Raw genomic sequence first — 16,072 nt, 5'->3', positions numbered from 1 at the left:
ATCTTTAATTTCAGAGGAAGGTTTTAAATAGTCAGTTGGAAAGGCAAATAAGACTAGCAGTGAAAAATTCAATGCAATAAATTGTCATTGCTTTGTGTTCTTGTATGAAGTATGAATTAAGTAAAATGCAACACTTTAATTCATAGCCCCAAATACATCCCAGCTGTTGCTTTTGACTCTGTTGCAATGTGTTTTTGTGTTTTTGTATTATTTTCAGCTAATTAGAACTTCCCTTTTTGTTTTAACAAATCTTCATTGCAAGCCCAATATTATTAAATACATATGACTGTGATTCTTTAAAAGATAGACTTCTATTGGCTCATTCAGTCAGAGTTTATTGATTTGATGTGTATTTATGAAAATATTTTTCATTTTGGTTGGAATTCTGGTGAGATTAGGATGGGCACAATTTATTTTAGTGAATGTACATACACAGTAATTAGATACGGAGACTAATATGTACAGATACATTATAACTGCAGCTCAGCCTTTTCAGAATTATTGGTATACTGCAGAAAGAAAAAGCCCATAATCTTCCTTTATGTAAGAAGCAGGCACGAGGGAAGAGTGATTCAAAGGAACACATCAGAATCGAGACAAGCAGGTCTATTAGGTACATGCATTTTGATGAACGCATATTAAATGAAGTTGAATTTTCATAGCTTAGTTTCAGAAACATGTCACTAAGAGTTTTTGTGTTCTCTAGCCTTATGCAGGTGTTGTGTGTGGTGCGCGTCAGATACTTGAGCCTCTGTCACTCAAGTTTTGCCAGTATCTTGTGTGTATCTTTCCCACCTAGGCAGTCAGCTGTGATTATGGTCTTGAATCAGAGTTGAAAAAGAAATAGCTGCTGACATGGTTGTGCTTAATCTTGAAATGATGAGGGAAAACCTGCTTTTGGTTGGTACTGTTAGACTAAAAAGAGAGAGGAATTCTTTTGCTCTCTTCAGATGGCATTTAAGTCAGAGTGGTAGAGTTTAATTTTAAATTAATGTTAAAAAGCTTTCTAATAGATAATGTCTTCATTAGAATTCCTAGACTTTGTGCAAGGAGGATAATGCACTTTGGTTTGAGCAGGGCAAAAAATGATAGACCATGCTGACCCCTGTGAGTCTGAATCTGCCTCTTGTGCTGGCCTGGTGTATCAGGAGGTATTGGTGGCTAGAAAGAAAAATTAAAATCCACTAAAAATCACTTTACTCTGAAACTAATAAAATCCAGAGTTTGTGCTGTGTTCGGTTATACCTTTGTATTTGGAAGTGTAATTACACTTCATGCTTTGGCGTTGGTAGCAAAGATCAGGAGGGATTCTGCTATCTTCTGCAGTTTCTCTGAGTGGTTGCCTTCCCACACCCATCACCTTTCTGTCCCCATTCCAATTTTCCTAAAACATCAGCTTTTAGCCAGAGTTTATTAAACATTAGGGATATATCAGCTCTGTGGGTTATAGGGGGGGGTTTGACCTCTCAGGTGATTGATTGGTAACGCAAGTTTACGTTCATACAAATGGATAGGCTTTGGTTTAGGAAGGAGTTGCCCCCAGATCAGATGATTAATGACTGTGGGATTTTCTTCTGCTTTCTCTGCAACATGCTCACTGAGATCACCTTCAGGATGTCTTGCTGGACCAGTCACTTTGTGCTATCACAGTCTTGGCCATTAGTGGATATCATCTTTGCTTGTGGAATGCAGCTGAAGGTTAAACCTGTTTATCTGAAACCTTTGGTTTTACTCGTCAGCTATCAGGGGGAATGGTTTGCTTTCTGACAAGTGATTAGATTAAACAGGTCTACAGCTCCTTTCACCTAGAAATCTGTGAAACTGTTCAACCGTTGTCATGGAGTATGGCCAACATCTGGAAAAACTAGTCCATAGTAAGTACAAAGTGTGATACAGGCATATTCTGGCTTACAGCTAATTTAGACTGGGAGCGCTGTTGAAATATTTGAAGCAATGTTACTTCTATCCATAGCTGACAATCTCTGGCTTCTCTAGTCTCTTCTATACAATTTTAAACTCTTTCAAGGCCCTTAGGTTCCATCTGCTTTGTAACATATTCATTGAAGCTCTTTTGGCTTTTTCTTCCGTATTGTCGTCTTTGTTATTCTCACTGAGAGATTAATGCAATGTCCTGTATTAAGCTTAATGCATGTATGTTCTTTTTAAAAGTGACATCAAGATTTTTGGGCTTTTTTCAATTTTTCAAAGAAATTTTGGATGTACCTCTTGCTTTCCTTGTGTTAGAAATGACATCTGGTACCTTTTGTATGCAAAGCAGCATTTTTGTCTGTCTTAGAGGAAGATCCTTTTGTGAATTAAGTGAACTGCGCTCTATGAGGTAATGTATGGTCATGTAAAACATGCTCTTTAATAGGTGTAAAGTTGCGTAAAGTTTAGCCAAATCAATATCTAAGACTACTTACAGAAGTTAAACGATCAGAAATACTTAATAGTACCATGTTGTTTGTCACAAGTTCTTGTAATTACAATCTTACGGGGTTTTCGTTTGCACAGTTCTTATAAATCCAACTCGTGTGTTTAACATTATATGCAGAAGAGTTTTCTCTAATGAACAGATTTTAAATTGATCTGATGCTTCTGGTTTATTTAGGAGAAAGCAACTGCTCCAATAGCAAACTCACTTGATGAACTAAGTTCTATAAAACAGACTAATTATTCCATCTTTTAGTAGTGATGCAGTAACATTTCCCACTAAATAAATGACCCTTCATTGAAGGATAGGGAACGTGAAGGATTATTTTTTAACTAAGGGAGGGAAAGGAAGAGATGTGGTAAATCTCAGAAGAAAAGAACATTTTTCACTCCCTTTAGAACGCACTGGTAGGACTTTGAATTATTGGATATATTTATATTATTCAACATTCCAGTTCCTTTTTCTCTTGATTTTGAAATATTGAAAGGGGTGTATTGCTCCTACTTGGAGTTCAGGTGGTCTTTTTAAAAGTGTGTTTTTGTAGGCATAGTTTCCTGCTTTATTTCCAGTCTTCCCTTTGTTTTGGGATTGGCAAACACCTTTTTATTCTTTGACTAATATTTTTGAGGTACCCTTAATAAAGAATTTAATTTAAACCATCTATTTAGAGTCTCTCTTATAGCAAGAGAGTTTGTTTCTGGATTTGCATGCTTCCAAGTATTTTTAGTTCATTTCTGTGTAAATTAAACAGCTAACCCAGAGAGAGACATGCAGTCACTCCAGTGAAGCGTTGCTTCAAACCTGAGAGCTGGGCAAAGTGGAGCTCACTCATGAGGATCAGTACATTTACTGCTGAGAAAACGGACCTGAAACAAGGTGGCTTATCCCCAGGAGTGACTGTTCATGCCAAAAGTTGAACTAAAACAATTATGCGGTATCTTTCTTAGGCCTGGCGTAAGTTTAGGGCTTAGTTAGGCTTTAGTGTTTTTAGAAGTACGAGCGGATGGGGTAGTTGAGTTTACAAGGGTTTCATTTCAGTGCACTCCCTAAGAAAACAAGTTAGAAGGGGTTTTGCTTGTTGCTTTTCCTTCTAGAAGCTGCTTTTCAGTTGTGGTTATCAAACTGTCATGTTCATGAACATTGAGTGCTGCATTTTCTGAGTCACTCAGCCTGCAAGGGGCTGGTTTTAGAGGAACTGCTGAGGTACAGTTTCAGTGACAAAAGTACAACCGCAGATGATCCTGATGACTTTGGTGATCAGTTCTTACCTTCCTTCCCTTATTTCTTAGACTTAACCTGGCAGCACGTCAGTGAAGTACCTAACATGGTGCCATCTCAGAAATCAGTAGCTGAACTGGTGAAGATGGAGATGAGTGCAGGCACTGTAAAGTGTGATAAGGAGTGATACTCCCAATACGAGTATCAGCTGGGGGAGCTGTAAATTACAGTTATGCAGTGTACCAGGTGTGCTATTTAGCCACTTGTAACAGTTCCTGTTACTAACTGGAGATTGTCACTCCATAGTCAGAGATGCAGTGAAGAGGCAGGAGCATGTTAGCCAGCTGCCTGGTGGCTGGCCTATGGACCATGAGGCGAATGGAGCCTGGTGAACCATGAGGGAGACCTTAGAGCAGCTTCCAGTACTTAAGGGGAGGCTACAATAAATATAGAGAGGGACTTTTTACAAGGGCATGTAGTGATAGGACAAGGGGGAATGGCTTTAAACTGACAGAGAGGAAGTTTAGATTAGATAAAAGGAAGAAGCTCTTCCCTGTGAGCGTGCTGAGGCTCTGGCACAGGGTGCCCAGAGAAGCTGGGGCTGCCCCATCCCTGGCAGTGTTCAAGGCCAGGTTGGACACAGGGGCTTGGAGCACCCTGCTCTAGTGGAAGGGTGCCCTGCCTGTGGCAGGGAGTTGGAGCTGGGTGAGCTTTATGGTCCTTTCCAACCCAAACCATCCTATGATTCTATGAAATATTATCATCATTGTGCTGAGTCCTTTTTCAAATAAAAAAGAAAAAAAGGAGGTAAGTTTTAACACGTTAAGCAGAGGGAAAAGCTCTAAGGGATCATTCTTAGATGGTGATTTTGCGAGGAGGAGACTCAAGATCTGTGTTTTCCAGCATGTGAAGATAAAAACTGATAGAGGTTTCTCACCATGATGTGTTCACAAGTTCACAATGAGGTGTGAATATGAACTCTGATGAGGTTGAAAAGGTGTCTGAGTCTTTCTGACAGAAGACTAAATGGCAATAAACTTGCTATAAATAAATTCTGGCTTGAAATGAAAAGGCAGCCCGTACTGCCTGCATCAGCTGGGTGCAGGACAGCCCTTTCAGGAGCACTGGGAAAGGTGCTACTGATGAAGCTCCAGCTGAAATCTTGCTGCTTTTATTCTCAGGAATAACTGTATTTAGTGCTGTGGTGTGTAAAACAGTCACGGGGAATGTGGTACACAGGATGTCTCTTCCGTTATGCTTCTGCATGCTTTTCCCATGGAGGAGAAAGATAACGAGGAGAGAAACAGTGAGAAAGTTCTATTGAGAAATGCTATTTATGATAAAACAAATTTACTGGGAGCTGCCTCTTTTCTGATAATGCCATGAGGATAACCAACGTGTGTCATTCTCTCCTGGAAAATTGTGGTACAGTTTGACTCTCTCTAATGGCTGCCTTGTTTCATCTCTCTGAAATGCCACATTGCTGGTAGGAAGAAAGCCATATACATACAACCTGTGCTCACAATCTGGGAACTGGCACAGCGACGTTGTATTGCTAAGCAACAGTTGGCATCGTGCTGTCTGCTAGAGCTGTTCCCTGTTCGTCCTCATTGCCTGAAAAATCCATGCTGGCATCTAGCTCAAGGTTTCAGTAGTGAAAAGAATAGTAGACTGGTATTTTGTGTGCAGTTTGTTTTGTTAGTAAAGCACTCAATAATTCAGAGAAATGCAGTCAGGACGTACTCTGTTCATCCCTAGAATGACGGTTCCTGATGATCTTGCTGCCTTGCAATAGGATGTCTTATCCTGTGAAGTAAGGCCAGTTTCCCATAAGGCCAGCAGTGCCAGATCTCACCAAACACAGCATGAAATAGCTACGTTATGTACAAACATGCATCTTTATACTAGTGGATTGTAGGATCGAAATAGGGCTTAATTAACTGTTTAGTGTGCGTATGCACTGTAGAATTTAACCTCAAAAGTTTAAGAGCAATATTGATAGCCCTGGGCTTTAAATGCTTTTTTGTTGTTAAGGGAAGACTTTCTTTGCCATTTCTGCAACAGCTGATTGTGTACTTGCTCAGAAAGAAAGCACTTTCAAATATAAATGAAAATCCCAGTGGGAGGTACTACTAGTTAGGGAACTCTGGGTGCCTACCTGCTCGTTTAACTTTTGTTTAGTTATTTGTGATACTAAGTGAAATATGTTCCTAAGTGTGTTACCTAAATATCAGATGTGAACTGAAAATTCATCTTTTATTTCTTGTTTTGTAAGACCTGGATAATTTTTGTTTTATATAAGGGTTTTTTGTTTGGCTGTTTTGTGCAGCATTGTTTGTTTATGGTTGGGGTTTTCTGTTTGGTTGTTTTTATACTTTTGCTGCTCGTGTGAATCTCTATCCTAGTAGCTACAGAGACTCATACAACAGTCCCAATTTGCAGTTTTTCCTAGCTGTGTCCCCAGCTACTTAGTGATTTAGGGTCATTCTTACAGTATATTTTGACCAGTTGTCTTGGTATATTTTGACCAAGTTCAGGAAAGAGTTATTTTGCCACTTCCCTTGTCGAGACTTTTCCACTGTCTGCCAGATCCCGCTGTGGCATTTGTAGTAATTCTCATTCTCCATTTCTTTTTATTTTGTTTCATCCTTGGCTTCCAAGCAAATACTTGATACACTACATTTGCTTCTTCCTTTGCTGTGTTCCAGTAGCCTTTGTATAAGTACTTATCCATAGATGTTAATACAGCCTTCATTTAATGAGTAGTTAGACTTGTACCGTATTAAACTCCTGTCATCATTTTAAGTTGTTTCTGATTATTCTTGCTACCATTTGTTAAATCTTATGTTTCTTTTCCAGTGTCTCTTTCTGGTACTTCAGTTTGCAGAACAAATGTGTTGTACCACGAGTGGTTGTAAAAATCAGTGCAGAATAGCAAATGTTTTGCAAGGAACTAATTGTGTGAATCTGTTCAGAGGCTCCACCAGTGCAATGTACACACGTGCACAGACACATTTTCTGATCATAGGGATGAGTCAGAAGACAAAGCACTGTTACTATTTGCGAGTATTTGGCAGTTAACTTTTCAGTGAAATTCCAGGTCCTGTGCCCTGCAGGAGAGTCTAAATGCCCCAGCACCATGTAGTTCAAAGACATCCTTAAGCAGTTGACTTTGGTCTCGAGAACTTGTTAAATGGTAAAAGGCAGAGCCAAAGGCAGCTTCAGATACAAAATTTTCAAGTTGCAAGTTTCCCCCAGGCCATCGCTTTTTAATGCCTTTGTTGCTTTTGGAGGATGGTAAAGAGTTTCCCCCACCCAGAGGAAATTGTTTTGCCAGGACCAGAGCTGTGCAATGTATGCCCAAGTCTGGTAATACGAGTCACGACATTGAATGATGCTGTCTTTAATTTTAAAAAGTCACTTTGGGGACATTTGGAAAATGATAGAGCTTTTTCATGCTAGAAAGATCAGGATAGAAGGACTTCTACAATAGGACTTAAGTCTTGCTTGCTTACCATATTGTTCATAACTTATGAAGAATATTTAATGTGCACAATCTACTTCTGCATGGCTGACTTGAGCATTGGAAGGCGCTGTAATCTGTGTGCCTCTTGTTTTGGGATGGTAGCTCCATTTCACCATGTGAAAATGTTTGAAGTGGAGTGTGACACAGCAGAAGATTCGGAAGTCAAACCTTGTTCTTTGCCTTTGTGTTAATGATATATTAATACCTGTTTCCTACCTGTAGGAAATCTGTCCAGTCTAAGTCGTCTTGGCCTGAGGTACAATAGGCTGTCAGCAATTCCGAAGTCTTTAGCAAAGTGCAGTGAACTTGATGAACTGAACCTGGAGAATAACAACATCTCTACTTTACCAGAGGTGAGAATTAGAGGGAGTGGACTGGGGAGGGAAGGTTGTTGTAAGGCATTGGTGTGTTGTAGAGGGGTTGGAACATGTGAAATTACTCTGTTTCATGGAGGTGGGGAAGAAGTAGATAAATGAAAAATGGGATATCTTTTTCTCCATCTAATGAAGCCAAGAATGACCTTTAAGAGAGTGTTGCAACTACCTGGTCTCAGCATTCTCATTTTAGTGTGGAAAAGCATGCTGCTGACAACCAATGTGATATCATCTGGCGACTCACTGACACACCTTCCATCAGTTATGGAAAATAAGAATTTGCATCGTTTTTCAGTTTCCAGTGACTCTGCGAGTAAAGAGAAATCCGTTCTTTTGCTTTGCTTTTCATAGCTACTACTGATTGTCTTAGCTTGGTCTCTCTTGCTTCCGGCTTAGCGGGGGACCAAGGAAAATGTCCATAGTTAGAAGTTCTGGAGCCACCTTGTCAGACTCTTCAATTAACACATTCCTTGAACAGAGTGCTTTGCTGGCTCTGGGGTGAAGAGGCAGAAGGTCCTAGTCCCCTTTGCATCTGTACAGTTTTGTGTATTCCTTCTCTAGTGTTGTCTGAAACATGCCCCTGCAGACTCCAGTTTCACAGTCCTGGGTAGCTAGTTGGTGACAGACCATTTTTTAAATACAGCTTTGATGTCTGCAGACTTGGAAACTTTAAACTGCTGGGTCATACCTTTAAACCTTTTTGTTTTCTTAATTTCTTGAGACTGTCAGGGCAGCAGAGTATGAGATGCTCATCTGTATACTGTATACTTTTGGTGCTAGTAAACATTTAGAGAAAAATGTTTACTTGAAGTATTAGTGCCTGGGAAGGATTGCATAAATCTGGTGTGATTTATTATTATTCTGGATATTTTTCTTCCATTGCTTTAGAATCTTTTGAGACGAAGACTTCAGGCCACAACACAGAGTTTCTATTCTGTTCTGTTTTAAAGATGGTCCAAACAGCTTTTCTAAACTGTCATCTCCACCTGCCCAAACTGTATAAATTAATAGTGTAAAATGAGTTAAAATGTTATCTAAAGAGGTATATAGGAAACTACAGATAGAAGGAAAAAGAATGCATTTGGAGTTAGGCAGAGTACTTGTAGTAACAAAATGCAGTAAGTACTTTCAGATAAATTTCTGAACTCGGCAGTAATAGACTGAAAACAGAGAATTTAATAAACGTTTAGGTAAAACTATCATTTAGAAAACTCTGCAGAGTGAAAGCCACCAGGCTGCTTTTAAGATGAGGGCTAAAGCTAGCCCACCCCACCCAGACATACTGTAAAAGCAACTATGGTATAATTACAGAAAACTAATGTGAGGGATGATTACTTGCTTTAAATATGTTCAGTAATAATACGAAACTCTTTGTGACTGCGCTGCCTTCTTCACGTGTATTTGCCAACAATATGTTAACACGTAAGCTGCTACCTTTCAGAAGTGTATAGTTTATACTGTAATCTGTTTAAACATTCTGTGCTATAACACAAAGAACTATATTTGTAGAAGAAACTTCTGAATTTCAAAACACAGCTGAAGCTGCTGACACAATGCCTAATAAATATTTTATCTTAAAAGGATGGGCTGGGAGAAGGCAGCACTGCCACAGCTCTCACAGATAGAAGAGCATTGTTCTCTTTGTACTGCCAAAGCTCTCTTGCTTTCCTTCAAATGTGTTTAATTACTCTAGGCGATTAGATTGTATTAGCTAACATATTTTTAATATTATTTGTATGGAAGCAGACTTCAAAAATGGCTTTTTGAAATGCCAAGATCCATCTGAAGCAATAAAGTGTTTTTGTAATAGAGCTCAGGGACTGCCTAACCCTAGGACAAAGAGTATCCGTTAATTAAAGTATAGCTAGAAGCAGTATTTCCTAATCAAAGATTATACTAGTTAATGATTAGGTTAGATTAATACTGATTTGAAGATCCATTATTTTATCTTTAGGGGGAAAATTGCTTCACTAATGTTTGCTGAGATGCCCGCAGAATTGTATGTCAGTGCTTAAAGTTTTAGCCATGACATGTAGACAAGTCCCTATTTGATCCTGATTTATTTACAATAATGTTAATTAACTATTTAGAAAAGTAGCCAAAGCTTTCCTGGTGAAACAGCAAAGCCATGTTCTTAAAGCTTTTACAGTGAATATAGCACCGAAATTGCCATCCAGAAATACTGACATTAGGAATATGGTTGGAATCATTATCTTGTTACCGCGCATTCCTGATTGCAGATGTTGCATTATTTATGGTATGTAATGCCATGCATAAATCTCCAGTTTCTATATTACTGAAGCAACTAGGGCTGAGTTCAAGTTAGCATAGTAATAAGCAAAGGTGACACTTCAGCAGTAATTTAGATCTTATTATTCATCTCCGCAGTTCCAGCAACGTGCTTGGCATGTACCTACCAGGTAAACTGAGACCTGTGCTGCTGAGATTTTAGAGTCTAATTAGATTGCGAAGTGAAATGAGACTCTGGATTCAATGGGCAACCATTGCTATCCAGTTTAACTCCAGACTTCTTGCTTTTCATTTCTGAAGAGGGAGGTGGAGGCAAGGTGGAGTAATAACTGTTTAGGAGTATTTTAAAAACATGGAAAGATTTTGGAATTTCCAAACCCTTCCCCTCCTATTCTTTTTCTCTGGCCTGTCCCATTATCTGAAACTGGTACAGACTAAAATGAAACTTCTACCAGGTATGATCACAATATAGATTTTAATTAAATTATCAAAGCTTTGTACTGGAAGTATCAAACGTCTGGTTGAAAAACAGTGCATGCAGTTGATACTTCTTTGGGCCCCACTTTCAGCTGTGAGCAGGCATCAGACCTGAACAGGCTGCATTTGGGTGGCGTTGGCCAAAGCCAGGACTGCTGCTCAGGATGGATGTGTTGCTGACAGTGCTCTTCAGAGCTGCCCAAGGTTTAGGAATGTATTATTAAAAAAATTCTTTCCAGAGGAGAAACGAGTTAAAAACCTCCTAAACTTGTGCTTCTAAATGTGATATGTTTGCTTTTTGGCAGTGTGTAAGGAGAAAGGGGGAAATAAGGTAACGCTGATTCCTGTGAGCAGAGGTTGTTGCTGATGGAAGTTTTATCAAATTTAACACTGGTTTGTGTGTTGCAACACTTACTTAGGGGATGGACTTGAGGGGGGAAAACATTTCTAATTAGACCCATGAGGGAAAAAAAGATGTATTCAAATAAATCTGTCCTAAGTTCCTGGGTGGTTTTCTTCTCTCTACAGGGTCTTTTATCCAGCCTTGTCAAACTGACTAGTTTAACACTGGCCAGGAACTGCTTCCAGTCCTATCCTGTGGGTGGCCCGTCCCAGTTCTCCACAATCTACTCTCTCAATATGGAGCACAACCGCATCAATAAAATCCCCTTTGGAATTTTCTCTAGAGCTAAAGTATTAAGTAAGCTGAACATGAAGGTGAGGCACAGAAACATGCTACTGTGTGTAAAATCAATGAGGAGCACTGTTTGCTGCTCCATGAATTCTGGCAAACTTAATGAATTTATCACACTGAAGTGGATACTGCTACTGTCATGTATAGAAACAAATCTGTATTAGTTTAAAAATGTACTACCAAGATGTTGTTATTTTGTGTTTGTTTTAGTTAAGCTTTTGTCACATTTGATGAAGTTTGAACAATGAAAGTAAGAAAGTTGGTTGCAAAGTTACTGAATATTCACATGGGACACAAGCATGTAGAGTAGCTTATTTTCCCCCCTCCCTCCTTCTACTGTTACAGTTTAGATTATGAACAAAATTATGTAAAATATCTTGAATATATTCTTTCAAAACTAAAGTTTAGAGATTTTTGGCAGTAGTTGTAAAGCACAGTGAAAAAGCCTTTCAGTGTGTGCTATGTACACTTAAAGAGAACTAGGGAAAAGAGATGATGTTTTTCTATGGATGGGTTAGTTTCAAGTTTAAAAAAAACTTATTCAAATTAAAGAAAATAATGTTTGTGCAGTAGCTAAGCTCAGCTACTGGTTTAGAATATCTTTTGATAGAAATGGATTCTTAATTTGCGTTAAGAACATTTTTTATCACATGCCTGTTTGTAAATTGGCATGTTTACCAGGACTTTGTATGACCTGGGTGGTTTTAGATTTGGTGGTGTTTACTCTAGATCAAATTTTGTATCAGCATTTTGAGCAGTTAGATGTTCAGGTTCGTTTCAGATACTTCTGTTTGTTTGTTCTTGAGTTTGAGTTTTTTGTTTGCTTTTCTTTTGTGTGCTTGGTTTGTTTTGGGTTGGGTTTTCTGGCTTTCTTGTTTGAGGGTTTTCTTTGTTTAGTAAACTCCATATATTTTTAGGATTCCAGCATTGCTGATAGCACCTTTGAAAGTTATGGTAAATTTTATTATATTTCCCTCCTCTCTCCCCATTGTATTCAGCAAAGAAAGGACAAAAAACCCATTTTAACTACTGAGGTGCATGGAATCTTGAGAACTGTGTACTTCTGATTTTTCTACTTCATTTTGGTAACACAGTCACTAGGTTACTCTAGGTATTTATTTATTGTGTTTGGAAGAATTAAGTATTTGGACAATTACCAATGTTTTATTCTTCTGATTTAATTATCGACTATTTTGTTATGAAACATTTTGTAAGCAATTTGTTTAATAACTCAGGTGCTTTGACAGCTTCTTGCAAGCGTGGACCCTAAATGTTTGATATGTTAAATCACAGGACAATCAGCTGACCTCTCTCCCCTTGGACTTTGGGACTTGGACTAGTATGGTAGAACTCAACTTAGCGACTAATCAGCTCACAAAAATCCCTGAGGATGTATCTGGGCTTGTTTCTCTTGAGGTGAGAAGAGAATAAATGAACAGCTAAGTGAATCTCTCTACTTCAGGTTTAAGCAATATTACTTTTGGGTCAAATAAAGCCAAATAAATATGTGTATGTCTGCTATTTAATTAGATGTGTTGCATCTGTATATGGTTATTATAACAGCTTTTTGAATGTTTTTCTTTAGGCTCTAGATGCATGTCTGTGCACAAAGGGCTAAGTACTTATATATTCTTAGCTATGTAGAAAGTTATTGTTGTCAATGCAACAGCACTGAACTCAGCTTGATTCCTGGAGAGACCAGCACGGAAACAGCAGGGATCAGAAAACCTTAATGAAATGGTCTACAGCCAGAGGTTACTTGAATGTAGCACCATGAACCCTGTAGGCAACTGGGTGGGAATTCTCAGCATTTGAGGGGGAAGAACTCATAGATTGAAACCATAAACTAAACTTGTTGTGTCCCTTATTCCTGTTTCTCAAGGTACCATGAGCAGAGACAAACTTAATTGCCTTGAAGGGACATGTAAAGATAGGGGTGCTGGTTCAGGCAGTTGAAGGGACTTTGTAGGCTCTGTGAGTTGCAGGGAAAATCTGTTAAAGTACAATAGCAAATGGCATATTTGAAACTGCAAATTCCCAGTGTGATTGCTGCTCTGAACAAGTAAGAATTCCTGTAGTTTGGGGCAAAAATTATATGGCAGGATAATAGCTATTTAGTGGCCCAGTTCCTTTTGAGTGAAGGCTGTGATTGACGTGACTGGGAGGTAAGTAACCTCTAAAAACTGGGTTTGCCGGTGGTCTGCCGGCTGCTGAAGCTGGAGAGCTGCATGGTTTGCAGACCCATTAGTGCTATTTTTCCCTGTAATTAAAGAATCAAATACAAAGAACTATTTGGGCAGTGTTTACACAAAAGTGAAGGTTCCCACAGCAGTGCTAAGTCAGCTGCGTTGCACGTAGGTAATATTTTCTGTTCCTGCCTTTGTTTCTTGATATGTGATTAAAACATTACTATTCTTACCATTCTGTGTTTAGTGTAGCGCATAAAGGAAGGCCACCAACATACTGCTTGTGCTTATGCTAAGACTTCTGCTTTATTCGTTATGATTTTTCACTTCAGTTTCAGCCTTGTTTTCTATTCTGTTCATGCCTTTGGTGTTTCCATATTACATAAAGCTAGTAAGAATTGGGATTGGTACAAGCCAGGCATTTGCAACCTTGGTTGGCTTAGCAGGGAGTTGTGTCTAGGGTGAGGGTCCTCACTGGGTGCTCTTTCACATCCTTGGCTTTCAATGTACCTTGTTAAATGACTAGGTAACAGGACTGTTTAATCAGTAATTAATTACCTTACTACTCACTATGCTGTCACAAGGCTTGATTAGTTTAAGGACTGCAAGACTTCTCTGGAGGAAAAAGTGTAACCCCTGTTAATTTGCTTATTACAAAGGACACATTTCTTGAGCCTAGGGTATTTATAATTCATATTAGAAAGGAGGAGAAAAACAAGATGGTAACACTGTAGTAGGGGCAGGTGTGTGATAAGAGACTGTTTTGGAAAACCAGTGGATACCTATGCCATGTTCTGCTTCAGTGCTCTGATCTGCATGTTTACTTGCTGCTGCTCCTAACTAAAGGGACACAGGGAGAAGAGGAAGTGTTATGCTTTTTAAGGAGAACTTGGCAAGCACAGCAAATAATGTAAAACTTGATTATGAGAGAGTTATAAGGAAGCATAATAAAATGATGGGGAAGTCCAGGAAGAAATTGTTTTTCTTTGGTCATTTGAAGAAATAAGGTGTTCTTTGGTTTTGCTCTGCATTTATTATTATGTAAAATAATATTTGAAAGAATTTTCTCATAAATCTATGTATTTGTATCATTAAAGACTTTTAAAAAAAAAAAAAAGATGCTAATCACCAAATTGATTTATTTAGTCTTTTCAGTTTGCTTCCATAATTTACATGTAGGCTAATCTTGGACTTAATTACTTGAAAGGTTAAAAAGATCCTGTCTTAACTTGTTATTTACTTACTGCCTAAAGTCTGTATTTGGTTGTTTGGAATTTTTTTTTTTAGGTTCTTATCCTGTCAAACAATCTCCTAAAGAAACTTCCCCATGGAATTGGAAATCTACGGAAACTCCGAGAGTTAGATCTAGAGGAAAACAAACTGGAATCCTTGCCAAATGAAATAGCTTACCTCAAGGATCTGCAGGTGAAACAATAATTGGCCAAGATAAACATCTTACGTCCTGTATTTACACCATGCTGATTTATTTGCAGTTAGTTGGATGGGGGAAAACTATTTGGGGCTGGACATAGAACCAAAGTTAAGATTCTTGTGCAACTTTATCATCCACACTAGTTCTTCCCCAGATTTATCAGTTAATACTGAACAAATTTTGAAGGTGTTTAACTCTTCGAAACTGTTTAGCTGTTGTACTATGAGTACAATAATGCCACAGGATTTCAGTCATGTTCATGAAAGCTTTTACATTTGGGCAGATGTTTTCCATATACTATTTTATTTTTGCATTCAGTGGTGCTGATAGAGGTCTGAAATGTTGATGAAGGGTAGAAATTTTTTTGTTCAAATGCTGGAGAGTAGAACTTATCAATATTTCAGTTATATATCTTATTATTTGCTGTCATTCGAAGCAAAAGTCATTAAGTTAATTTTCAAACTTGGTTTTTTTTTCCCTTAGAAATTGGTTCTGACCAATAATCAGTTGACCACCCTTCCCAGAGGTATCGGTCACCTTACCAATCTGACGCACCTTGGGCTTGGAGAGAATCTTCTCACACACCTTCCTGAGGAAATTGGTAAGGTTTTATGCAGTATGCCTGAGCCAAAGCACTTACTGACACGAGATGGGCATCTACTGTGCTATCAGTAGAAGCCACCACATTCATTTCAAACTTCTAGATATACATAACCTGATGTGAAGCATGTGCTACAGGAAGAGCACTGTAGCATATGATCTTTATCTTGCTGAACTGCAGTGAAACGCATGATCTAGCTTTTTTCAGTTCTGCAGAAAGCTGCTGAACACAAATGAACTTGGGAATGGTGAGATCCCTTTTCTCCAAGTTCTCCCACAGTATGTGTGTTATCAGTCACTCAACTTCATAAATGTTTTCTTGGAAAGAGAAAGGAAACGCATGGGTAATGCTCTAATTCCATGGTGTAGACAAAAACCTTGTGTAAGGTGTAGACAGCTGAAGTAAGTGTTTCTGTGCACACACTCCTGTTTATAGACCATAATACTGTTTTTCACCTTGATGAGATAAAGTGAAAGAGGAGGAAATCTACTGAAATAAAGGGAGAAATAGGATTATTTTTGTCTGCTTCTGACATTTAGAGTTAGTGGGATTCAGAGCATCTGAAACTCAGAGCCCATGTTTCCTAGTTGGTTGCAAGCGTGTAGGTCCAGAGCATGAGTATGAGCACTTACTTAAGTTAAAATCTTAAAGCTAGAGCTTATTATGGAGGAAAAAATGATGGGGGTAGCTACACAAAGCACATTGGTCAGAAGCAGTTATGTGCAGAGGGGGCATGGTCTGTATCTCCCAGCATCTTTAGTGAAGAGCCGTTACAACTGCTGCACATCTTGTATGTTCTCCCAGCATCTTTAGTGAAGAGCCGTTACAGCTGCTGCATATCTTGTATGCGCCTCAGTGAGAGAAGAGCCTAAAGCAGTCT

General features: G+C 38.7%; 1 protein-coding gene across 1 annotated transcript in view; it reads left to right on the top strand.

The window, feature by feature from the left end:
- SHOC2 (soc-2 suppressor of clear homolog (C. elegans)) overlaps positions 1-15,197 on the top strand; it is a gene marked incomplete at its 3' end in the record, with an annotated part of 35,350 nt that extends 20,153 nt beyond the window's left edge. Inside the window, exons 3-7 of the mRNA XM_010015943.1 lie at positions 7,401-7,531; positions 10,808-10,996; positions 12,267-12,389; positions 14,447-14,584; positions 15,075-15,197. Coding sequence (XP_010014245.1) covers positions 7,401-7,531; positions 10,808-10,996; positions 12,267-12,389; positions 14,447-14,584; positions 15,075-15,197 — 704 coding nt within the window. The remainder of the gene's footprint in view (positions 1-7,400; positions 7,532-10,807; positions 10,997-12,266; positions 12,390-14,446; positions 14,585-15,074) is intronic.
- Between the last annotated feature and the right edge of the window lie 875 nt (positions 15,198-16,072).

The sequence above is a fragment of the Nestor notabilis genome, unplaced genomic scaffold (genome assembly GCF_000696875.1).
Source record: "Nestor notabilis isolate BGI_N333 unplaced genomic scaffold, ASM69687v1 scaffold10696, whole genome shotgun sequence".
NCBI classification, from domain to species: Eukaryota; Metazoa; Chordata; class Aves; order Psittaciformes; family Psittacidae; genus Nestor; species Nestor notabilis.
The sequence above is the reverse complement of the archived record's forward strand: the minus strand, read 5'-3'. Positions and strand labels throughout refer to the sequence as shown.